This window comes from Xyrauchen texanus, chromosome 7 (assembly GCF_025860055.1).
Source record: "Xyrauchen texanus isolate HMW12.3.18 chromosome 7, RBS_HiC_50CHRs, whole genome shotgun sequence".
NCBI lineage: Eukaryota > Metazoa > Chordata > Actinopteri > Cypriniformes > Catostomidae > Xyrauchen > Xyrauchen texanus.
Genome location: NC_068282.1, coordinates 49,059,449 through 49,086,604, shown reverse-complemented (window position 1 = coordinate 49,086,604; position 27,156 = coordinate 49,059,449). Strand labels below are relative to the sequence as shown.

At 38.7% G+C, this 27,156-nt stretch overlaps 1 protein-coding gene across 1 annotated transcript; it reads right to left on the bottom strand.

Moving 5' to 3' along the window:
* Positions 1 to 398: 398 nt before the first annotated feature.
* tgm2b (transglutaminase 2b) lies at positions 399 to 25,960 on the bottom strand. The gene is made up of 13 exons (XM_052129843.1): positions 25,826 to 25,960; positions 15,640 to 15,819; positions 10,540 to 10,758; positions 10,256 to 10,374; positions 8,384 to 8,512; positions 8,112 to 8,292; positions 7,616 to 7,751; positions 7,320 to 7,423; positions 6,160 to 6,399; positions 5,568 to 5,843; positions 4,550 to 4,710; positions 4,254 to 4,390; positions 399 to 1,184 (listed from the first exon to the last, which is right to left on the bottom strand). Exons 1-13 carry the CDS (start codon positions 25,827 to 25,829, stop codon positions 1,034 to 1,036), a joined length of 2,037 nt encoding a protein of 678 aa, XP_051985803.1. The 5' UTR covers positions 25,830 to 25,960; the 3' UTR covers positions 399 to 1,033.
* Positions 25,961 to 27,156: the final 1,196 nt, after the last annotated feature.

Genomic DNA, 27,156 nt, shown 5'->3' with positions numbered 1-27,156 from the left:
TCTTTTGTTTTTGTGCTTTTATGTTGGAATTTTTAGTTTCCTGTTTCCTGTGTTAGTTTTGTAGTCCTTGTAGTTTTACTCCTTGATTGATTCTCCCTGATTGTTTTCCCAAGGTGTTCCTTGTTTTCCCGGTTTCCTTGGTCAGTACAAAACTAACACAGCAAACAGGAAAGTAAAGAATTCCAACAAAAGCACAAAGATAAGACAACAGGGAATATGACAAAATCACTTCTGTTTTTCCTTATTAGCAAATTGCTTTGTGCAAATAATATTCTGGCATTATTCCTGAATTCAGGTTGTGTTTTTGAAAGATTTTACAGGTCTGAACTCTTTACAGTGATTTCCTCAGCACGATTGGACATGCCGGTTTCTGAACATTAAATCCACATCGCTGATGAGTAAATATTCTTTTTAATAAAAAGTAATATCAGAATACAATTATGAATAAGACATGTTCACAGTCAATGAAAGTCACATTGATTTTCAATTTCTTTCATTCATTCATAATTTTCTTTTTAATTGCAGGGTAATACTTCTTAATATCCATCATCTGAGCTTTAAACATCCAGGAATGTGACATGTTGAAGGCACAAAAACACGAACACAAACATATTTAGCCATCAAATTGAATTGTGTAATCTTTAACAAAATTGTATGATTTCAAAAATATATATATGTTTTATAATGTACACAGTTCAATGTGTTATGAAATTAAAATGCATTTATTTAGTTCTTTTTTTATTAAACCAACATGGACACATTGACTAATAAGGTTGTCCATGGTAAAAATATATTCTTTTAAATCAATGACCCATATATCCATGCATACCGATTACAGCGCTTTACTATCTTCAGAAATAACATACTGTGAACAGCTGCTATAGAAGCCAGTTTGTAGTGTGAAATTATTGTTTTCACATTCTTTGAAAAATACTGTATATAGAAGTAATACTGTCTTAATAATCACAAGTGAACCACAGAGAAACAGATGATTCCACTTTAAACTCTCTACCTCATTAAAGGTTAAGAGGTCTCATTTTCCAATGATAACATTCCTGTATCCTCTTACGTGGCCCAGCTTGTCACTGTCAAAATCCACTACAAGTTTGCGCAGGCCGCACTGAGTCGGAGTGAAGTAGATTTTAACTTTAGCCTCTTGTCCGGGTTCAATGCTCGACTCCAGTCTGGAGGGATGAAATGTTTATAAGTTAGACTCATTGGAAACCACATGTTTTGAATCTTTTACACATTCCTCTCCTGATTGTTGTTTGTTCAAATGTAAAAAAAGCAGTGTCGTAATTCCTCGCTATTTTAAATATTGAGTTGGGTCCAAAACTCGGAGACAAACTGAAAAACATATTGAAATAATTAAAATAACCTTCTGAGCCCCGAGTGTGACTGCTGTGTGCATTCTCCATTTCCCTTTTTGATTTGTAACTAGTAGCCCCTAATATACATGCAAACATTTTTTATCTAGAGCAAATAGTTTCCCTAAAAATTGACGTCCTTATATGTGGACAGCGGAACTAAAGTAAATAATACCAAGCTAAAGAAAGTCAGATTTTTTGTAATCCAAATGTTTCCAGGAGTGTTGATTATTCATGTTTGTGAGATGTTACAGACATTACATCAGAAATGATCAAATAGGGAGCAAATTACCCTTGCTCCCTATTAAGTGAATAACTTAATCTCTAGTGTGCTGTCTGTCTGCACTGGTCTCCGAACAGTTATAGGAGAGCTATAGGATGCTCCCTTGCTCCCTATTTAGTGCATGACTTAACCTCCAGTGTGCGGTCTGTCTGCACTGGTCTCCGAACAGTTATAGGAGAGCTATAGGATGCTCCCTTGCTCCCTATTTAGTGCATGACTTAACCTCCAGTGTGCTGTCTGTCAGCACTGGTCTCAGAACAGTTATAGGAGAGCTATAGGATGCTCCCTTGCTCCCTATTTAGTGCATGACTTAACCTCCAGTGTGCGGTCTGTCTGCACTGGTCTCCGAACAGTTATAGGAGAGCTATAGGATGCTCCCTTGCTCCCTATTTAGTGCATGACTTAACCTCCAGTGTGCGGTCTGTCTGCACTGGTCTCCGAACAGTTATAGGAGAGCTATAGGATGCTCCCTTGCTCCCTATTTAGTGCATGACTTAACCTCCAGTGTGCTGTCTGTCTGCACTGGTCTCAGAACAGTTATAGGAGAGCTATAGTATGCTCCCTTGCTCCCTATTTAGTGCATGACTTAACCTCCAGTGTGCTGTCTGTCAGCACTGGTCTCAGAACAGTTATAGGAGAGCTATAGGATGCTCCCTTGCTCCCTATTTAGTGCATGACTTAACCTCCAGTGTGCTGTCTGTCAGCACTGGTCTCAGAACAGTTATAGGAGAGCTATAGGATGCTCCCTTGCTCCCTATTTAGTGCATGACTTAACCTCCAGTGTGCGGTCTGTCTGCACTGGTCTCCGAACAGTTATAGGAGAGCTATAGGATGCTCCCTTGCTCCCTATTTAGTGAATGACTTAACCTCCAGTGTGCTGTCTGTCTGCACTGGTCTCAGAACAGTTATAGGAGAGCTATAGTATGCTCCCTTGCTCCCTATTTAGTGCATGACTTAACCTAAAGTGTGCTGTCTGTCTGCACTGGTCTCAGAACAGTTATAGGAGAGCTATAGGATGCTCCCTTGCTCCCTATTTAGTGCATGACTTAACCTCCAGTGTGCGGTCTGTCTGCACTGGTCTCCAAACAGTTTTCACCTTATATTCATCCCCATATAAAGTCTCTAAAAGCAACATTTTTTCAGCATTCTCCATGTAAAAAGTAAATATAGGAATGCATTTATTAATGTTAATGAATAGAGTCGGAAATAAATATATAAATATATCAACATTTATTTTAAATGAAGTGAAATGACCCACAGATGTGTTAAGAGTTGAAAGTTATTCAAAAAAAAAAAAAAAAAAAATCAACTTTTGAGGAAATATTGTCCCAAAATCCACATATGTGGACATCATGTTTATCAGCGCGTTGACGTGCGAAAAATAAATGCATTTTTGAAGCCGCATATCAAACGAAACTTGAGACTCTCCTCTTTACACCCAAACAGGTTTCAATAAAAAACGTAAATCGGTTTCTTACCAGAGGCACTTCTGTTGGCTCCGCACACACAGAAGCGATTCACGTAAATCGACGCAGTGTGGGCATGTCATGTGACTCGATGCGGCAGAGGTTTAACCCTTTATATGACATTCTAGAGTCTTGTGAACCGTATTCAGTCATCTTAAATTCATTTTAATTATTTGTTGCTTGTCACAAAGCCAAAATACAAATGTCCACGCATGTGGATGAGGAGTCACACACACATGAGGTTAATAGAATTCTGTGGTGTCAATGGCGGTGATGAAAATGACATATTGAGCGTTTTTGAAATATAATGCCCGCAAAAAATCGAGGATTGTCTGGACATTGTCTGGGGAGGTGGATGGATATTTAAAGACATGTAAATAAAGAAATGTAGAACATGCTAATAACCAAATTCGTACCCAACGTGCCACCATGTGACAAATGTTAATGCCCCGAAAATACCCCATGCTGTTCTTCTGATGTCACATACCAGATATGACATTTGCAAAGAAGTGAAAAAATGCTGTGGCGAAGTTGCACATGACTGTAGTTCCAGTACTTTAGAAATTATTGACCATTTTTTGCTGACAAAAACATATACAAACTGGAGTCTATCAGTCTGTCTGAGGTAGACTTGAGGGATGTTACCACGGAATGTGTTCTTGAGTTTGCACTATTTTAGTTGGTCTCGCAACACGTGTCCCTAGTTTACAGCATCTCTGACCATAAATGCAAAATGTTAAATGTAGTTTGAAAGTTTAAAAAACGTGTCTCGAGACGCATGCACACTGTACTGTGAAGTCGACTTGGATTTTTATTCTGTACAGCTGGATTTGTACTGCTGGCTGGTACTTACAAAGACATGGTGACAAGGTGGCACTTTAAGCATGCATGACACAGAGGGCATGATTAATTGCGTAAATTTTTTAGCACGTCATTTAACTCGTTAAATCAACAGCCTTAATAAAATGTATGAAAGAATGAGCAGATGTTAAATAGTTTCCAATGGAGTGCAGCATGTAACACCGCAGTACATGCCAGCTTCCCCACAGTATTTCATGCCAACTAGCCGCTTCCTCATTCGAAGCCATAAACATTAGTGTTCTTACTTCTAGTGTTATTGTTAGTAAGTGTTCTTACTTCTCAGTGATGCTGTAGCCGCCTGTGAGGTTTGCGCCCTCTATAGTGAAACAGCAGCCTTGTAAAGGTTCTGGCAGTGGGTTCTGCAGCGTAAGTTCCGCTGCCAGCTTACGGTTCTCCTTGGGTTCTCCAAGAATCTAGAAAAACATATTTACATTAGCGTGCATTCACGAGTGCGCTCAACATCTTGGACCTGACACGGTGATTGTACGTAAATGGGGTTGGCATGGTGATGACAACATTTATATTGTGATCATGGTGACTGAGGGGTTGTAATGGTAACCATGTGACTGTACCCTGATTTTGATATCTGGGTTGTCCAATACAATGTCTCTCATGGCCATGACAGCTTCTCTGGTGCTGTAGTCGATGAGCAGAGCGCCGAGACGAATGAGATTATCCTCCATTAGAGTATTACAGTATTTACTGTAGTTCAGCCTCAGAGGAACCTTCCTCTCTGAAACAAACACGCAACACGGTCAAGACACATATTATTCAGAACACACACACACACACACACACACACACACACACACACACACACACACACACACACACACACACACACACACACACACACACACACACACAGACACACACACACACACACACATACAGACTCACACACACAAACACACATACATACACACGCCGCACTTACATACACACGCGCGCACTTACACACACACGCGCGCACTTACACACACGCGCGCACTTACACACACACGCGCGCACTTACACACACACGCGCGCACTTACACACACACGCGCGCACTTACACACACACGCGCACTTACACACACACACGCGCACTTACACACACACACGCGCACACACACACACATACACGCACACTTACAAACACATATACACACACACACACACACACACACACACAAAAAGTGCTTTTTTAATTGATTATTAGTATTTATGCAAACAAAAACTTTGCTACTTTTATTATATTTTATTTTATTATAGCTACACTGGCTATAATAAAATGGCATATCAAACATAAATGTATGTTAAAGACGACAAACACTTTAAAATTTACATTCAGAGTTTCCGACTTGTAATTATGAGTTTGACAATACGATAATTTTTACAGGTCAGAAACTTTGCGGTAATTGCGGTAGTCCAGACATGAGGTGAATGAAATTAATTTAATTAAATCCTCTGGGTAGACTGGGGTTATTGAGTTACAAATGCCTAAATAGTACAATAAAATACTGTTTTATTTAAAAAATATTCTAATTACATGACCCCTTTAATATTTAACCACACACATCGGTCGTATAAAACCTAAACGCTGCACACCTGCTCCTGGCATTAGTTCCACATTGAGCAGATCTTTAAAGCCGCACTCTCGTCCAGTGATTCCATTATAAGACACGGCGCGGGATGCAAACACAAGACGACACTTCTTCTCTTCCGCGCTGTTATTTGTCACAATTGCAAACACGTCAAAGTCGCAGCCCTTGCTGATCCCGGAGGAGAGCTTGATGGTGACGTTTAACCCGCCGTTCGCCTGCTGTTGATTCAACTTGTTCTGGTGTTTGGCTTTCTCAAAAACCTTTCGCTCCTCCGCAGAACCTGCATGAGGAAACATGTGTCACCAACGGTCAAATCCCATCAACAGTCAAAGCTTACATAGAAATGTTTAATGCAAAGCTCTCTTCATCATGTTTTCCAAACGTGTCACATCATGAGTTACAACAAGGCAGCTTGTGTTAGGCTGCAGCTGCACCTAAAGTTATGTGGAAACACTGTACACTAACAGTGTCCCAGTGTGTGTGTGTGTGTGTGTGTGTGTGTGTGTGTGTGTGTGTGTGTGTGTGTGTGTGTGTGTATGTGTGTGTGTGTGTGTATTGAATCTGATAGCTTACATGTAATGAGACTATATTTCTACCTTCAGGATATTTGTACAGGTGTGTGATATCTTCTCTCACATCACGACCCACACTCTTAGTGCTGATCTTCTGTCCAACCTTCTGGTCATTCACGATTTTTCTTGTACTGCCGTCTTTATACTTCAGGAAGAACACTAGGTCTGCGTTCACCTCCGCAAACACAAACGCAGCATCATACTTTAAAGTGAGCTCTCCTTCCTTTACTGCCTGTACAGGGACTGGTCCACAACAGAACACACCTGAGAGAATAAATGCATTTTAGAATTGATGCTTTTTGCTTCTTTTAGAAGGGTCATAACATGAGACAACTTTTGAAATAAAATTATTAATAACTTTCAGACCTCAAAACGTCTTCCCCAGTCCAAAAAGAACCTTATATTGAAACTAAACTGCAAAACTGTGCATTACAAAATACACATTTACATGAGTATGGAAGTGTCAGTAGATATCACTGATTATGACTAAGAAAAGAAGCATAAAAAACATGGGTACAATTGATAAAATACAAGTAATTGTAACCTTTGACCAGTAGGTGGAGCAGTAACCAAACTATTCAGAAGTTACAAGCAAAAAGAGGCATACTTCATATCTCCTGACCACTAGGTGGCACTGTGCTGAAATGCTGCATGTACCCTCAAGTCATGATGGCTATGACATTTACCAAGTCTAGTGTTAATACGCCAAAGTGTTGCAAAGATACAGCCTCACGTCCATTTTGGAGTGCTTGCCATTGAATTCGTTGAAGAGTTATTCGAGAACAGTTTGGTCCATCAAAAAGCTTTTGATAAATGTCCACTGTGTCTCTAGATGATGCACAACACATTTTGTGCAAATCAGACTTACGGTCTTGGAGGAGTTCTAAAAATGGTGTAAAATCTAGTCAGACAGAAATTAAAACCAGACGTTATGAGCCCAAACATAAGTGCAACTTTGAACAGTTGGTGGCGCTAGAGCGTTGGCGTTAGAGACCCCAAATCTGGGTCAGTTATAGTTAAGAGTGTCTTCTATCTGTGCGCCAAATTTCACAACTTTTCCATGTATGGTTCTATGGGCTGCCAATAGACTTCAATGGCGGAAGAATAATAATACAAAGAAGAACAATAACGAATACAATAGGTGCCTATGCACTTTCAGTGCTTGGCCCCTAAAAACGATATACCTTCACTTTTCTCCTGTGGTGTCGGGTCACTCGCCTGCCACCCATCAAAACCAGATGAGAGGTCAGGTCGGGTCATCCAACTCTCAACCCAGCAGTGATAGTTCCTATGAAAAAAATAAAGATTTTAAATGTTTAATCCTTGAAATGTATTTTTTTTGTAGGAAACACGTATATACCATAAAGCTGATGCACATGAAGGCAGCATTAATAATAGAATTGAACATCATTTCCCTGACAACTCACTTTCCTCATGTATTAATGTATAACGAGTTTTTAAAAGAAGTCGTTTTTCATACCATATCATATCTCTGGTGACACTCTCCGTTTCACCTTTTTCGTTGACGTAACGTTCGATCACAAGGTTGCTGTTTGTATCGTGGGCTGAAAAGTAGTTTGTTACCACCCTGCATGGAATCCCCAGAGCTCGAGACACTGACAACAAACAAAACAACACGCTTAGTGCGAGTACACAAAGAAAATACTGTTTCAACTTTTTAAATAGTTTATAGTAGCTACATTCATCTTTCGGTTTAGTATTATTTATAATGTATTATAACTGTAGTTACAATTATAAGACGTATTATGAGACATTATAATGCATTATAAATATGGGCTTCATGGACAGTGTTACCCAATGTTTGGTTATTTTTTTGTACTTTTGTACTGTTTTGGGTCACCACTTGAGGTCCAATTAAAAATCTGGATCCTGAAGCAAAACCAGTTGAGAACCAGTGATCTACTGTAATACCTTCTACAAGAAAAGACAGTCAGAATAATTGAGAATCATAATACCCGTGCAGGCAACAGCTGCAAACACCCAGCACTGGCCGTAGCGCACAGGCAAACAGGAAGTGCTGTTCCACGTCCTCAGAATCTCAACGCTCCCCCTCCAGGACATGGGGCTCAATCCGCCTTCAAATGACTTTTTCCAGCAGCCCTCAAGGACGCCAGAATCTCGGTCATTGCTGTTTATCTGGATTGAGAATAAAGTAAATAAGTTGCAGGTCCCGTTTACACCTGATATTTAAATCGGTCTCAGGTGGTCCCATCACAACAGCACTTACCATCGCACTGAGAACTCGAGTGACATAAATGACATTTCTACGTCCAGAGCTGTCTTTCCCCGGGTTTCTCTGGTGTTTAGGGTTCATGTCCAGGATTCTTAAACAAGCATCCAGGATGCCTTCCTCAAACTGCAGGACACAACACAAAAAGAGACGCATGTGCAAATAACACATTGCTCTACTATTTGATATGTAGAGTTTATTTTCAGAAATACCAATAGGAAAGAAAAAATTATGCTTTTGCTGAAGTGCTCAGATGTTTCCCCGGAGAAAAAGACCCTCATTTGTAATCTCACAAGAGATCTCAACAATGTATCAAACTGTGCTCAGATTTACCAAGATGCCAAAGTCTGCAATAATAAGTGAGGGATCTAAATACCATAAAAACAAATGTAAAAATCAACTCATCCCTCATTTTCTTCAAAAATTGAGGTTATAGTGAAGCACGTTCAATGGAGGAGAATGGGGCCAATTTTTGGAGGGTTTTAAGGCAGAAATGAGATGCTTGTAATTTACTAAAAGTATTTACATATACATGTACTTTTACACACACTTTTGGGCTGATGCCCGCAATTTTTCACACTCAAATTTAAAAGCTCACCATTCAAAAATTCTGTGGACTAATTCCAACAAAGTTGGTCTCATTTTTCAGAGAACCCCCCAAATAAAATAAAAATGGCTCCAACTATTCATAAATGATATATATGGTGCATTTTATCCCTCACAGATTTGCTCGTCCATAGACATTCAGTCTAATTTTCAGTTCAAGCACCACCTTCGTTATTTCATTGGATATCTCGGCCTCTGAGTGGACTACAAGCTCAATCTAGGTGTCATTAGAAAGCTGAGATCCTCCCCTTTGACATATAGCATTTTATCATCAATAGTCGATTGATTGGTTTGGAATGCTTTTCCTCATGGGTGGCATATTTTGTTCTGGACTTCTAAGATATAATGTTTGATTATTCACACAAGCAAACACACAGATAGTAAAAAATGGTTAATATTTTAGAAAACTCCCTAAGGTAAAAGCAGATATATAGTTTTAGATATTTTGGGCTTACAGCTGCAATGATGGTCGCATAAATGAGACATTTGTATTTGAAGACTTACCGAAATCATATTACACTTTGTGATTCTTTTGAAAATATTTTGAACTGTGGTATTAGGGTCACAAAATTAACTATGCAGTCACAGTCGTGAGAATGATAGCTTTCATTTAATATATGACTTGTCTATTTAGGTGCTATGTGAAAGACATTTATTTTCATATGAATTTTTCTACCCCATTACCTCTAGGGGACGCTAATTTGGGACACAAATATTTTGAGGCCTTATTTTGTTATTTTATGTAACATGAATGCAGAATTGATTCTAAGCTTTCAACCGATACCTCATATGCCTCACTTATGTACAGTATACGGAGACACTTCATGATATGGTGCCCCCCTTTGGAAGGAGAGCTTAGTCAAAATAAATGTTTGTGGTATTCAACATTATGCCACAAATGCTTCTGATTGAGCATAACTTGTATTGAACCCAGAATTTTCCTTTAAGCATGCCAATTCTCATTATAACAATGCAAAATGCAGAAAACAATTATGATATATTATTTAAATTGTAAAGTATCATGGATGCTTAATTGTCATGGAAATAATGTCACAATGCAAAAAATCTTAATGGTACAAAACAGGCTTCAGTTTCTCTTTGATTCTATGTTCATTCTTAAAAAGCACCCTCATTTGTCTCTTGGCTGCAATGCATTAATGAGTTGTTTTGAGCAGAGTTGTTACAGGGTGACATCACCATATGCTGCTAGATCATTATCTTACACAGGAAGACCTGCCATTGTTCTTGCATATTTGTTGGTACCTGTCCAAAATCCCAGGCCAACGGCACAGGATAATCAGCATCACCCCTGAAGATGATCCCATCCTGAGCCAAAACATACTCTGCCAGTTTATCTTCGCTGTCCATGTACACCACATCTCCTGCAAGTCATTTTTACAGCTTGAGTGAGTATGAAACATTACACAGTTTTATCCATCTGTCAAGTTACAATTAAACAATGATTTCCAATCATGCAGGGAAGAGAACAGGATTTCCATGGGTGACCTCAAGATGTGGTCCACCCAAACACATGTGCTTGCACTTACTTGGACACCACGGGTTGAACAGCAGTATGAAATCAAACTGGACACAGCCATCTAAAGTTAGGATGTATCGGCCAATGGGAGCGTCAGGGGCAGGGCAGATGGAAAGGCAAATGGTGTCCCCGGGTGGACTGGTCACTGCAGCACTCCAACACGTGCTGTCGATCTCATCGCTGAGGCTGAACTCGGCCCTGGTGCCGTACTGCTGCGCAGGCTGAGGGCCTATCAGAGAATCACACTTCATTACAGCGTCAACTCCTAATTATATGTTGAAATAAGTACAGAAAAAAGCAAAGCCTTTAATGAGTCATTGTAAGGGAGAAATATGCGGTGGTGAGTGTATAAAGTAACTTAAAAGTATAAATTATTTTTACTATTCAGTAAAGTAATCTTATTACAATTGTATAAATAACACATATCTTCTTCAGTGTAGAACCAGAGTTTCCACGGACAGATGTCCGACACCTTTGAGTGTTTGTCAAGCCAGTTCTCGCCTCCTTTCCATTAATCCCTTTACACACTGAGATCACATTTTTCCCCATTCTGATGGCTGATGTGAACATTAACTGAAGCTCCTGACCCGTATCTGCATGATTTTATGCACTGCACTGCTGACACACGATTGGCTGATTAGAGAATCTCATGCATGATTGTTGGTGTCCGACGGGCTGGTTTGAGAATTTCTGGGATTTTCACACACAACAGTCTCTAGAATTTACTCAGAATGGTACCAAAAACATCCAGAGAGCGGCAGTTCTGCGGATGGAAATGTTTTGATGAGAGAGGTCAACCGAGAATGGCCAGACTGGTTCAAACTGATAAAGTCTACGGTAACTCGGATAACAGCTCTGTACAATTGTGATCAGAAGAATATCATGTCAGAATGCTGTTCTAAAGGTGCATACACACTGCCAGCGACATCGCGCGCAACAGCGACGCCATCCCATTCATTTTCAATGAGAGCACAGCGAATCCAGGCGACACGGGCTGTCGCGACAGTTGGCGACTAGATGTGGGCGTGTCCAGCGATGCGACAAAGTTGAGACAAGTTCAACTTTATTCAAATGAAGAGCGACTAACGGAAGCAACAGCCAATAGGAGAGAAGACGGGAGAGCTCGCGGGAGAGCTCTCTCTCTCTCTCTCTCTCTCTCTCTCTCTCTCTCTCTCTCTCTCTCTCTCTCTCTCTCTCTCTCTCTCTCTCTCTCTCTCTCTCTCTCTCTCTCTCTCTCTCTCTCTCTCTCTCTCTCTCTCTCTCTCTCAGCTCCTGCAGTAACGGAAAGATGGATGAAAGGTTAATTCTTGCTGTTAGAAATTTCCCAGTGCTCTATGATATGTCTCTTCCCACGTACAAGGACTTTAAGAAAAATACTGCGTGGAAAGGTGTATCTGAGATCCTGGGGATTTTGTGGACCCAGACAGACCGGCATTTGGATTTTCGGCACAGATAAACAGCCGCTATGGCAAACAGCACGCCTTGTTTCTCGTTCATCTTTGATATAAAGCATTTTATGTACTGATTCCATTTATATTTAGTCTTTTCCCTCCAAAATGTTTGTTTTTAGTGGCAAGAAAAGTGATTTGCTGTCAACAGCAATGGAATGACATCCATGAATGTCATTTATAAACGTTACTAGGCAACCAGTAGTGGGAACGCCCACTAGCGACTTCACTGCCAGCCACTGGCGACAAAGTCGCTGACAGTGTGTTCGCACATTGAGACACAGGGCTGGCACTGTATTGACGGCACGAGGGGGACCTACACAATAATAATAATTTGTACTTGGTGTAAATAAATACAAGCCAAATGTTTGCACAAAAATTCCCCTCTGCTTTTATTCTAAACTATTCTGGAATGTGTCCACTGTTCAGTCTGTGAATCTCTGGGAATATCAGGTCTCATTGAGTTACTGACCCTGCTTTCAGAGGTCAACTCACTGGAATTCTGTGCACTCAGTCTTGGAAGCATTCCAGAGAACCACTCCTTTCAACTCGCTCCAGAGCTATGAAACATGTACTACTAGATGTACTTACAAAAAAGTTAAAGTTTACATTTCTCATTATTATGACATCATAAATCAAACAGAAGTGTTAGTTCCACTGCATGAATGTGTGTTTTCTTGCACAATGCTTTGCGGTTGCTTACTACCCCAATTCACAAGAATCCAACCCTTAAGTTTCTTTTAAATTCTGGTCTCTACATATGGCTCAATATGTTTTTGTATCTACATTGTTTTTGGCAACACTACTAAAAACTTTCAAGGGCTCAACATCTGTGATCCATCATCATAAATTCCGTTAAATGAGCCAAAAGTCTTGGTCTTGTTGTCTTGACTGCTGTTATCTGAGACTGAGCAGACTCTTTCCTATCTGTCTGGCAACAGTTTCTACACTGTTGCTTCTATTTGAGTTCAATGATGCTTTTATGTTATCTCTCCTCTCAGGCCACTTCCATCAGTAACATCGAAGGACCAGCACGACCAATTTTCTGCTTCTTGATCTTGAAAAATAAATGGAATCCTTTTTGTCAAACAGAAACATTTCCCACTGAACTTTTGACATTTCCTACGCAAAGGCGATTTGGATTTCGGAAGTATTTCAGTCAAAACAGAATTTTGCTGTCTGACTGTACAAGAACGAAGGCGACGTCCACATTAATCCAGATACATTTTCGTTTTTGAAAACGCTCTGTTCTCACTACCATTTACAAGTGTTTTCCTAAAGTTGTTCATCAACACTGAAATGTATGAATACCAAACCCTTAAACCCCCTGGCATTTTTGGGATTCTGCCCGCAATTTTTCACATTCAAATTTGACACATACATTCACATTCACACATACTTTCTCAAATAAATAAATAATCAAATTATTAATATATAATATTGTATGTGTTTACAATCTTATGATAAACAGGATTTATATATTTATTTTCTCCTAATCTAATTTTATTCCACTAGGTGGCAAAAAGAATAAGAGTGTTTTTTTTCTCTCTATCACATTCCATCACAATATACAGATCTGAAATGTAGCTGGTGCTCAAACGCTTTTTAGCCCTCACAGATGTGTTCATCCATAGACATTCAGTCTAATTTTCAGTTCAAGCACCACCCTTATTATTTTATAGAATATCTCGGCCTCTGAGTGGACAACAAGCTCAATCTAGGTGTCATTATATTTACTGTGCATTTTCATATTGAGAATCAATGGGTTCATCCTAAAGCTGAAATATTTAGCTGCTGCTGGCCTCCCTAATACCTCCTCCAGCAGCAAACTTTGTTTTCCCCAGGAGGTCTCTCATCCAGGTACTGGCCAGGCTCAACCCTGCTTAGCAACCAGTCTTGAGCTACAGGGTGACGTGGTTGATATTGGTGCCGCCATGCACACCCTCCAAGACCTGTACGTCTCCAGAGAGAGGAAACGTGCAGGAAGAATCACTCTGGACCCCACACTCCCTGCTCACTCCCTTTTTGAACCGTTGCCCTCTGGCCAGCACTACAGAGCAATGAGTGCCAGGACATCCAGGAACACAAGCAGTTTTACCCTCAAGCCATTTACCACATGAACAATTAAACTGCCTTCAGGACTACCATAGTACAATAATGTATAAATATGGCAAATAAATATGTAAATTCACTCAAATATTTTAGTAAATAACTACATATCCCAACCTTGTACATACACTCACCTAAAGGATTATTAGGAACACCTGTTCAATTTCTCATTAATGCAATTATCTACTCAACCAATCACATGGCAGTTGCTTCAATGCATTTAGGGGTGTGGTCCTGGTCAAGACAATCTCCTGAACTCCAAACTGAATGTCAGAATGGGAAAGAAAGGTGATTTAAGCAATTTTGAGCGTGGCATGGTTGTTGGTGCCAGACGGGCCGGTCTGAGTATTTCACAATCTGCTCAGTTACTGGGATTTTCACGCACAACCATTTCTAGGGTTTACAAAGAATGGTGTGAAAAGGGAAAAACATCCAGTATGCGGCAGTCCTGTGGGCTGAAAATGCCTTGTTGATGCTAGAGGTCAGAGGAGAATGGGCCGACTGATTCAAGCTGATAGAAGAGCAACTTTGCCTGAAATAACCACTCGTTACAACCGAGGTATGCAGCAAAGCATTTGTGAAGCCACAACACGCACAACCTTGAGGCGGATGGGCTACAACAGCAGAAGACCCCACCGGGTACCACTCATCTCCACTACAAATAGGAAAAAGAGGCTACAATTTGCAAGAGCTCACCAAAATTGGACAGTTGAAGACTGGAAAAATGTCACCTGGTCTGATGAGTCTCAATTTCTGTTGAGACATTCAGATGGTAGAGTCAGAATTTGGCGTAAACAGAATGAGACCATGGATCCATCATGCCTTGTTACCACTGTGCAGGCTGGTGGTGGTGGTGTAATGGTGTGGGGGATGTTTTCTTGGCACACTTTAGGCCCCTTAGTGCCAATTGGGCATTGTTTAAATGCCACGGCCTACCTGAGCATTGTTTCTGACCATGTCCATCCCTTTATGGCCACCATGTACCCATCCTCTGATGGCTACTTCCAGCAGGATAATGCACCATGTCACAAAGCTCGAATCATTTCAAATTGGTTTCTTGAACATGACAATGAGTTCACTGTACTAAAATGGCCCCCACAGTCACCAGATCTCAACCCAATAGAGCATCTTTGGGATGTGGTGGAATGGAAGCTTCGTGCCCTGGATGTGCATCCCACAAATCTCCATCAACTGCAAGATGCTATCCTATCAAATTGGGCCAACATTTCTAAAGAATGCTTTCAGCACCTTGTTGAATCAATGCCACGTAGAATTAAGGCAGTTCTGAAGGCGAAAGGGGGTCAAACACAGTATTAGTATGGTGTTCCTAATAATCCTTTATGTGAGTGTATATTACCACTTGCACATGTACATACGCCATTCTATTTTATATGTCCTATTTTTTGTAAGTCTATTTATACTCTTACCATGTTGTATATACTGTGTCTCACTGTAATGTTCTGTGTGCACATGCTTGTTTCTCAAAATCATTTTGTAAGGGAGTACACTTGACAATATAGCTCATTCTGATTCTGATTAGCACACAGCATTACCGGTCTCGGCTACGATCTGAAGTTGACTGACTCCCGGCAGGTAAGAACTGGAGTTGAGATTCAGATTAATGGTGAAGGCCTGTCCTCTCCTCACGATCAGTCGATCGGTGCCGTTCAGCTCCGTGTGGTGGTCAGTGTTATTGAACTGACATGCCAGATCCCAGGTGCCAATATCTAAAGCTGTGAGAAGAACAGAAAATAAAGATTATTTTGTGTCACAGACAGAGTACCACTGCTGAACAGAGTGAGAAAGAATGGACCCCATTTACTTTACTAATAACAAACATTACTGGTCTTTTCCTGGTTTTCTCTATAGGACAACTGATATTTATCGATAACTTATAAACCTACCGTAGGCTCTGAGGTTGTTAATTGAAGGTATATGCTTCTGTTGAAGGCATTAGTCTATATTATTTAAACTTTTTTATTATTTAAAACTTTCCTATTTAATTATGTTTAATAGCAGAATCCTGGTGAAGAACTACACTACCCATGATCCTGAAGAGAAATATCCACCAATCAGAAAATCACGGTGAAAAAAGCCCACCAAAAGGGCTCTGCAGCAGCACACTATGAATGACGCAATCAAGTCACTCACCTTACACTCTCAAACTACTTATATATTTGTATATATCTAAATAATTTGCAATAGTATACAAATATTTTGTTTATATGCTTGTAATCAACACCTTTAAATGAATGGTTTTATTTATTTCCATTATTTTAAATTTATGACATTCACAAAGATTCATGGGATTGTAATTCATTCCCTCATAAAAGACGGTAAGTACACCATCTTGTTTTGTCATTGCTCTTCAATTTTTCTTGTTTATTATCACGTTTCATTCTGAAATTCATTACATTACAGAGAAATTGTTTTATGCTGACTTTACCACAACTTTTTTTTTTCCTCCCGGTTTCTGCAATTTGGAATACCCAATTCCCAATGTGCTTTTAAGTCCTCGTAGTGGTGTAGTGACTCGCCTCAATCCGGGTGGCGGAGGAATCACAGTTGCCCATCTTATCAATTGTTGAGCAAGTTACCATGGAGATATAGCGCGTGTGGAGGCTTCACGCCATCCACCACGGCATCTACGCACAACTCACCACGCACACCACCGAGAACGAACCACATTATAGCGATCACAAGGAGGTTACCCCATGTGACTCTACCCTCTCTGGCAACTGGGCCTGGCTGGAGTCACTCAGCATGCCCTAGGATTCGAACTAGCGAACTCAAGGGGTGGTAGCCAGCGTCTTTACCACTAGGCTACCCAGGCCCCTCTAACTTTACCATGTCTTAATGAATTATTCCTGTACACTTCCTTACAAATAGATACTATGTTGGTACTAAGTAGCGCAATTTGCATACCAACTAACTTTTTAACAGGGTCACTTTAACGAAAGATTCTAAGACACCAAACGGGTTTGTACTTTAGTAGCTAAAGTTAACAGTTTGAATCAGAGTCATTTTCATACAGTGAATCAGCCGTCAGTGAGTTCACAAGTGACTACCGGAATACTGGACATTTATAACATGCGTTCGTACTGTTGAATTACTGCTTACTTTTAATATTTTAATTTTGCGGTGTTTGTATTGTAAGTTTGTGACTCATTGATTATAAGAGAGCCTATTTTGAACCTGGAAGTGCAGACATTTCAAAATAAGAGTCCTCGTGTATTTTGGGCTTGTTTATAATTAGAAGTCCCGCTTTATGTGTCAAAGCTTGTTTTTATTTTTTTATTTTTTTCATCCTTGTGGTTATTGGTTTTTGGAAGCACAATAACTGCATCTGGTATATATGGAGTATACTGATTATTCACATACCATCTACCCAGATCTTGACATGTGGCCTTGTTAGGAGGAAATAATAATAATAATAATATATATATATATATATATATATATATATATATATATATATATATATATATATATATATATATATATATATATATATATATATATATATATATATAGCTAGAGAGAGAGAGCGAAAGAGCGAGCGAGAGAGAAAGAGAGAGAAAGAGCGATTGAGCGAGCGAGAGAGAGAGAGCCTATATAATAATTTTTTTAAACAGCTGTCTTTCTTTCTTCTGCATTCGGTCTTGCTTTTGAACAAATGCAATTCTGTAATTTAGAAAAGAAAAATAGCCATTTGGCTCCTAAATATTTCAGTTTAATAGCTCTTTTTTGTTGTTTCTAGGGTTGCCACCCGTCCCGTAAATACGAGATCGTCCCGTTTTTTAAGATGAAATGATGCATCCCGCATTGAATCAATATGGGATGTGATTTGTCTCAGATTTTAGCTGGTCAGATGGCGTTACTGTAAAGATGTTCCAGATCGCTAATTTAACGTTGATATAAGTTGGACATTTTGCATACAGTGGGTAAGGGACTGTCAGAAAATCAACACATTGTGCTAAAACTGTGGATTTTTGTTCTATATAAAATGTACAATAAGATGTACAAAATACACAGATGAAGTGTATATAGATAAATTATATAATATATATATATATATATATATATATATATATATATATATATATGTATGTAAACCAACCAAAATGTGTACATAAATAAGATAAAGAAGATTTTTTTTTACCAGTCATGGGTCAAGAATGTTCTCATTTTAGCATATAAGAAAGGATATAACATAACTCAACACATTTATTGCTAAAACAGTGGAGGATGTGGTAAGTGGACGTGATATGTTAGAACTTGCTGACCATCATATCTGTACATACCATTCATACCATTAAAAACAAGAGAAAGCATGTTCCGTTTGCCCTCCGATTTCATCAAGCCAGGTGGTGTTTGCCTGAGATTTTGGGTTAATGGTTTGGATTAAGAAGAAAACGCCCAGGAAACAAAGACTTTCACATCCAAGCAACATTCCTTCACAGCTGTTCTCCAGATAAACTTGTCAGAATAAGTGTTTGGTTACACTGATAGTCACCAAAAGAGAACACAATTAAATAAATAAATGCTGAAAAAGCATCTTTATGCAAAAGTGTTTTTCTGAGAAGTTGCACAAGTATCAACAGCATTAAACTCACTATTTTTAATTGTTGGAAATCGTTCAAGTTCTTTTTATTTGATTGCAATATCAATAATTAAGTGAATTAATTTCAAATAATTTCTCTACTTTATTTTTAGCTACAGAATTCAAAGGTGCATATCTTGAATGGCAATAAGAGTGCCTTGTAAATAATAATAATAATAATAATATAAAATCTGAAGTATGCATGGCACATGTGAAGCATGTGGTTATGTTGAACAGATGCACCTTTGAAGGGCAGTTTACTGAGAAACGTTATCGGTCACTAATTACTCTCAGTACATCAGTTTGATGTGCAAACTATCATCGTTCCATCTAAACACTTACTATCGCACATTATTTATTTTAACGTTTGCGTTACTTAATCAACTACATTTACAAGCTTGTTTAAGAGTGATTAAATAGTGTTGCACTTTGTGTTTTTCATTTCACATTTGCTTTTTCTGACACTATCGGTTAGGTTTAGGTTTAAGGTTTAGGTAGGTTGGTTTTGTTCATTTAAAACTCGATAGATCTGTTTGGAAGACCGTTTAACTCGCCTTTAGCGCCACACCGTGGACGTTTCACCTCGGAATGCCAGTGATACGCGTACTGAACCGCTTAAAATACATTTTTGCAAACGTCTCACTGCAGTTACATCATTTTCATGATCAGGCAGGAACTATTGTTGCGTGGAAAACAAACTGCATGAAGATTCTTCAAAATGTCCTTTTAAAATTGGTGTTCTGCTGTAAAAGGTATAGCATACTGGTTTGGAACAGCATGAGGGTAAGTAAATAATGACTAAATGTTTTGTGTGAACTATTTGTAGAGAACCATGGGAACCATGGTGAGATGATTAGTCTCAGGTCAGTGTGTGTGTGTGTGTGTGTGTGTGTGTGTGTGTGTGTTGTCCTGCATATTTGTGGGTTATGTACACAGCGGGGTGCCTTCTGTTTTCAATCAGTTTACTCGCTCTTGTAATCCTTAACATCCCTTTCATCCAAAGTCTGAAAGAGATGCCGTCTGAGTCAAATGATGTTATAGGTGTTTCTTTGTGCACTTTCAGGTCCCAGGGGTTGATATTGACTTTATATTTTCAACTAACAGTGTATAACTTTTACTATTTGTTATATGAAGGCCACATTAAAACTGACTTTCTTCACAGGCTTTCATCATTTATTTTTGATACTTTTTGAATTACTTTTATGTACATTTCCACTTAATGATTTAGCAGACTCTTTTCTCCAAAGCCACTTACGAACGAGGTGAACAAATAGAAGCGATTCATCCTAATGGAGGCAGAAGGAAGCAATGAGATGTCATCCGAGTTACGAAAATGATTTAGAGACGTAAACATAGTGAGGAAGGTGAAAGACAAGAGGATGTATACATTTGAATGTTTTAGCCTTGTCCCAGACCAAGACTTTCAATAGAGGTCAAAGTGAGTTTTAGTGGATGAAATTCCCACAGACACACATAAATATAATAAACAGAAGCGTCTTTCTGTCACGTTATTCCTTATTACTAACTGAAACATACATATAACATTGATAATGACATACCATAACTTACAGCAGAATATCCCGATTCAAACGAGCCCAAACACGACATAATATGCATAAAAAGTGTGTGTGTGTGTGTGTGTGTGTGTGTGTGTGTAGATGTCAGAGGACTTTGTGTGTGCAAGGTTCGGGATGCTCCTGAACACTTAATATTTCTGTATTTTGTGGTCTAATCCGTTCATTTACAATTGCCGGCCATTTCTGTGCAGGAACCAAAGTGAAATAAAACCAAGAAAATGGAAAGAAAATGGTCAATTTTTTTTGTGTGTTTTCAGATACCATATGTGAACAAAGTAAAGAAATTTTGTTCCAAATGAATTAAAAAATAAAGAAAATTATAAAAAAAAAAAATATTAAAAAAAACATTGACAGGCAGGAATTTGGCCAATAGTTGCTGCAAGCCTCTTATAATTGTGGTGTGGTGTAGTGGTCTAAAGCACATAACTGGTAAACTGTTAATCAGAAGGTTGCTGGTTTAATCCCCACACCCACCACCATTGTGTCCTTGAGCAAGGCACTTAACTCCAGGTTGTTCTGGGGGGATTGTCCCTTTAATAAGTGCACTGTAAGTCACTTTGGATAAAAGCGTCTGCCAAATGCATAAATGTAAATGTAAATAATTGACCAATTGGTGTGCGAGAAGGCGGGACTTGCAAAGAGGGGTTAAAGCAATGCAAACATGCGCACACTCACAATAAAGTATTATAAGTAAAGTATTAGACCAGTTACACATCATAATGCAACTACAGCCGAATCCCGGACATTTAGAAATCCCGGCCGGATGCTTTGTAAGGTCCGAAAAAGAGGACATGTCCAGGAAAAAGAGGACGTATGTTCACCCTATGATTATGATACAACACACCCAAGACGTCTGACGTGTAAATTGACGGGTCTTTAAACAAGCCCTCATAATAAATCTCTGATTGACAAATTCACTTGTGTAATGGATTACTGTGAACTGTGTGTCAGTGATTGACTTATGATCAATAATATGGTAGTAAACAATACATTGTATTCTAAAGATGCTTTTTGTATCTTATCAATGATGAACTCTTCTGCTACAGGAATGGAATGCATTTTAATTATCTGAATATTTATATATATATATATACAATTTTCTTTGTTAATGTTAATTGTTAGTTCATAGTGCATTAACTAATGTTAACATATAACATTTTTATGCCTAAATGACAAAGATAAAAAACATGTATAAAAGAACAAATGTTCTAATGATAACAAATGTCCCCTTAAGTGTTACTGGTATCTCAATATTTATAGTTCATGTTGCAACCTCAAACAAATATCTGTATTGCACCCCTGTGTGTGTGTGTGTGTGTGTGTGTGTGTGTGTGTGTGTGTGTGTGTGTGTGTGTGTGTGTGTGTGTGTTTGCTCCTGTGTACTCATTCTTGACTCACACACTCCACTCGGATATGTTGACATACTGAGTGTACTTAAACCACGCGGTCTGCCAGTATAAACTAGGATGGGTATTCTGGACCAGTCCAGGTCACACATGCCAATGAATGAGCGACTGAACAAGCACATTAACAAACAAACATGTGAATGCTGCTTTTATAGAAAGGTGAGGGAAAATAACAGGACTTTGAGCCTCCGGTCCTTCCATTTATGGTCAGGTGACTGCCGTGCTATTTTAGTCATTAAGACCCTTTATAAATATTTTAGTTGAGGATATGGTAAACAGCTGTCTATAGTTCCTCAAGTCTTAATCCCAACAGATGCTCTTTCATTGAAAGACACTTCATAACAAGCTACATCAATTTATACAGGAGACATGACACCCAACTTGGAGCTGCACTCCTTAAAATACACCAAAACAAACAGAGCAGAGATGCCAAACTTAATGTCGCCTACATTGTCTTCACTGTGGGTGGAGAGGTTTGTCATTAAACAACCATATGAAGCTCCAAAGTAGATAAAACAGCACAATTTAGCATTTACATCCCAACATTTTATGAAAAGACCATATGTTACTGTATGTTTTGTTAATGCTCTGACAAGTATAAAGCATTTGTATCTCATCCCAGATTATGTTATAGTTCCATCATTAAAATATCTCTAAACGTGAATGTGTGTGTGTGTGTGTGTATGCTGATATACTATATATATATATATATATATATATATCATTCTATGAAAGGCTGCCATTTGAGTCCGCAACGTTTGATGAGATGCATAAGGCACAAAAAATGTCCCAAAGTGTGTTTCCAAAGCTTAAAGTTATTCAATCAAGTGTTCTTGTTAACATGATATATGATAAAAAATACTATTCTTAAAGAGTAACATACCATTTTGAATAATTTTTCATTAGTACATCGCCAATTTCACATGTCCGTGTTGACCAACATGACATTTGCATCAAAAATATCACCAAATAAGTTATATATATATTTTTAAAACATTTACTATTTTCAGGATTTTATGCGTGTCCCTGTATATATAAGATATATTTATTTAAAATAAACCTTATTTTTTGGTAAATATTTTATGATTTGTGTGCGTTCAGTTTGACTTACCACCCCGTCACACTAACTTGTTTTATCTATAAATAATGTACCGTTGCTTTAAATGACATCACAAAGTGGAAATGACATAATTTGAGACTTGTAGCCACCAAGAACAAAAGCAGGCAAGTACTGACATTTACATTTAAGTGCGACTTACAGTGCACTTATTACAGGGACAATCCCCCCGGAGCAACCTGGAGTTAAGTGCCTTGCTCAAGGACACAATGGCGTTGGCTGTGGGGATTGAACCGACAACCTTCTGATTACCAGATTACCAGTTATCTGCTTTAGACCACTACACCACCACCACTCTGACATTCTTTTACTTTCTTTATTTGTTGCCAAATTAGATAGGGAAAATTAGATAGGGAAAACTGCATTAATAATTTAAAAAATGTAATAAAAAACAAAGAAAATTGTATTTCAGATTGAATGCATTTATGCTATGTGATGAACTTGACCACATGTGAGATCTGCAGCCATTTTGGGATTAAAGTTTTATTGTGACGTGGTGGTATGGGATGTGATGGGGTGGTTCTGCTTCTCATTTGAATGCGAGAATGTGTGAAATCAAGGATTCTAATATAGTCACTTGTTAACTTAACCCTGTTTGGCTCACTCACTCACTCACTCACTCACTCACTCACTCACTCACTCACTCACTCACTCACTCACTCACTCACTCACTCACTCACTATAGCTATCACTCACTCACTCACTATATCTATCACTCACTCACTCACTATATCTATCACTCACTCACTCACTCACCCACCCACTCACCCACTCACTATATCTATCACTCACTCACTCACTCACCCACCCACTCACTATATCTATCACTCACTCACTCACTCACCCACCCACTCACCCACTCACTATATCTATCACTCACTCACTCACTCACTCACTATAGCTATCACTCACTCACTCACTCACTCAATCACTCACCCGCTCACTCACTATATCTATCACACACTCACTCACCCACTCACTCACTCACTCACTCACTCACTCACTCACTCACTCACTCACTCAATCACTCAATCACTCACCCGCTCACTCACTATATCTATCACTCACTCACTCACTCACCCACCCACTCACCCACTCACTATATGCTATCACTCACTCACTCACTCACTCACTCACTCACTCACTCACTCACCCACTCACTATAGCTATCACTCACTCTCACTCACTCACTCACTCTTTCACACACACACTCACTCACTCACTCACACACACACACACACACTCACACACACTAACTATATCTTTCACTCCACTCACTCACTCACTACCTCTTCACACACACACACACACACACACACATCACTCACTAACTATATCTTTCACTCTCTCACTCACTCACACACTCACTCACTCACTACCTCTTTCACACACATACACACACACACACACACACACACACACACACACACACACACACACACACTCACTATATCTTTCACTCTCTCTCACTCACTCACACACTCACTACCTCTTTCACACACACACTCACTATATATTTCACTCTCTCACTCATCCCTCACTCACCACTCACTCACTCACTCACTATATCTTTCACACACACACACACACACACACACACACACACACACACACACACACACACACACACTCACACTCACTATATCTTTCACTCTCACTCACACACTCACTCACTCACTACCTCTTTCACACACATACACACACACACACACACACACACACACACACACACACACTCACTATATCTTTCACTCTCTCTCACTCACACACTCACTACCTCTTTCACACACACACTCACTATATATTTCACTCTCTCACTCATCCCTCACTCACCACTCACTCACTCACTCACTATATCTTTCACACACACACACACACACACACACACTCACACAGCATTTATCTTTTATTTACTGTACAACTTCCTTTATACAGTTGAATGCATAAAGTATTGTGATGTATATGATCAAAGTCTAGAAAATATTCCTTCATTATTACAAGGAAGAACATTTTTAAAAAATTGTTTGTTAATAGTTTTATTGTAAAATGTTCAAAATTTAATTGGTTCTAAAGTTTGCATCCCCATTTCTGAATGTAATAGCAATGTTCTCTAATAATATCTTTGTCTCTTTTTCCATTAAATGTTCATCCAACCTCTTTGGTACTCTTTGAGCAGCTTTTTTGCACCTGTTTGGTAGAATGACTCGTGTGTGTGTGTGTGTGTGTGTGTGTGTGTGTGTGTATATATATATATATATATATATATATATTCAGTATATACACACACATACATACATACATACATACATACATATATATATATATATTCAGTACACACACACACACACACACACACACACACGCACACGCACACGCACATCCATATATATATATAAATATATATGATTTTTCTTATTAAATGTAATAGTTTTTATTTATTATTTTACATTTATTTTATTACTTTTATTCTTATTTTTTTCTTAATTGGTTTAAAAATTTATTTTATCTTGTATTTTCTTCATAATGTTTATGTAAAGCACTTTAAATGGCCATTGTGTATGAAACTGTGTTTGCTATATAATTAAAATTGCCTTGCATTTGAATATAATCATAATTAAATGAATAAACTGAAAGGAACTGTAATAAATACATATAAATACAGATTAGGTAAGACACAAAATAGATGTTCATTGAATTTGTGTATTACACAATAGACGATTAAACAGATCCCTAGTAAACACATGTATTAATTAACAGCATATCAAATAAATAAATTAATAATAAATTAATTAGCTACTCATATTCATATTTTGATTAAATAAAACCAATTAAGTTTCCACAAGCTTGCTTTTTTTTTACTTTAACATTTGTTACAGTGTGAAACTATATGAAATATTCGCTTGGCATTAAATTGCCTGTGAAAATTTTTTTCAAAAGCTCAATTTATAATTCGCTCATAAGAACGTGCACTTCTAATATAATAACGCCCCTAGCATCGAAGTGTCCGACTGTTCTTACAATGAGAGATTCACTTACCCATGTTGGTAATGTTGTGATGTTTTGCTGTAGGGTAAAATTCACTGTGCGCGTTCACGCTGACCCGCGCTTTTATTTACAGAGCGCGACACGCGTCACGAGCGACACGCCCACGCGTGTGTAAAAATGCGTTTGACACCAGTCTGATCACATGAAGTAATACTGTTTTAAACACTCAATTGAAATATGTCCTACTCGCTCTTTTTCCTGAAACAAGGACACAACAGAAAAAAGGAAGTTTTGTCAATCATCAGGCAATTATCAAGTTTCATGCTCATTTAAATGTAGTCTTTTACACTGATTTGGCTAATACAAATTCTCAATTTGTTAAAATATGTTTGTACCTTTGCAGATTGGTAATTTTATGAAAGACGTTACAGGTGGATGTGTTTAGTTATATAAACTGTATAATGTGCACTTTTAAGTAAATAGGCCTATATTAGATTTATTATACATTTTTCACAAAAACATGGGCAAAAATGAGGCATCACGACATAAACTATACAAAAGAAAAAATTTACAAATAATTTTCTTATTGAGTATTTTTGACTTGTTTTCCAGAATTCTACACATTCTTAAAACTATTTAAATGTACTCTTGAGAAGCAAAATTACTCTATATGTTATCTTATTTTCAGAGAAATCTCACAAAACTTTAGTAACATTTATGTTTATAACAAGCTGCAGACCGGTCAGAGTATCCATGATGAACACTGTCCACCGTCAAACCACCTACAATGGGCACACGAGCATCGGAACTGGACCTTGGAGCAGTAGAATAAGATCTCCTGGTCCGATGAGTCCTGTTGTCTGAGATGGCCATGTATGTGTGCACTGTTTACTTGGGGAAGTGATGGCACCAGGATGACTGTGGGAAGACGACAAGCTGGTGGAGGGAGTGTGATGCTCTGGCTAATGTTCTGCTGAGAAATCCTGGGTCCTGCCATTCATGGGGACGTCAATCGGACACGTGCCACCTACCTAAACATGGTTAAAGACCAGGTACACCCCTTCATGTCAATGGTGTTCCCTGGTGCCAGTGGCCTCTTTCAAGCTGACCTGCGCCCTGCCACACTACGCACATTGTTCGTGAATGGTTTGAGGAACATGATGAAGAGTTCAAGGTGTTGTCCTGGCCTCCAAATTCCCCAGATCTCAATCCGATTGAGCATCTATGGGATGTGCTGGACCAACAAGTCCGATCCACGGGGGCTCCACCTCACAAATTACACGATTTGAAGGATCTGCTGCTAATGTTTTGGTGCCAGATACCACAGGACACATTAAGGGGTCTATTAGAGTCCATACCTTGGCGGGTCAGCGCTTGGTGGC

What these genes read in the sequence shown, in the direction of transcription:
- tgm2b (XM_052129843.1), bottom strand. An exon ending in GGAACTAATGCCAGGAGCAG is followed by an intron (nt 4,711 to 5,567) that starts GTGTGCAGCGTT and finishes TGTTTGTTTCAG; the next exon opens with AGAGGAAGGTTCCTCTGAGG. An exon ending in ACCCAGATATCAAAATCAGG is followed by an intron (nt 4,391 to 4,549) that starts GTACAGTCACAT and finishes ATGTTTTTCTAG; the next exon opens with ATTCTTGGAGAACCCAAGGA.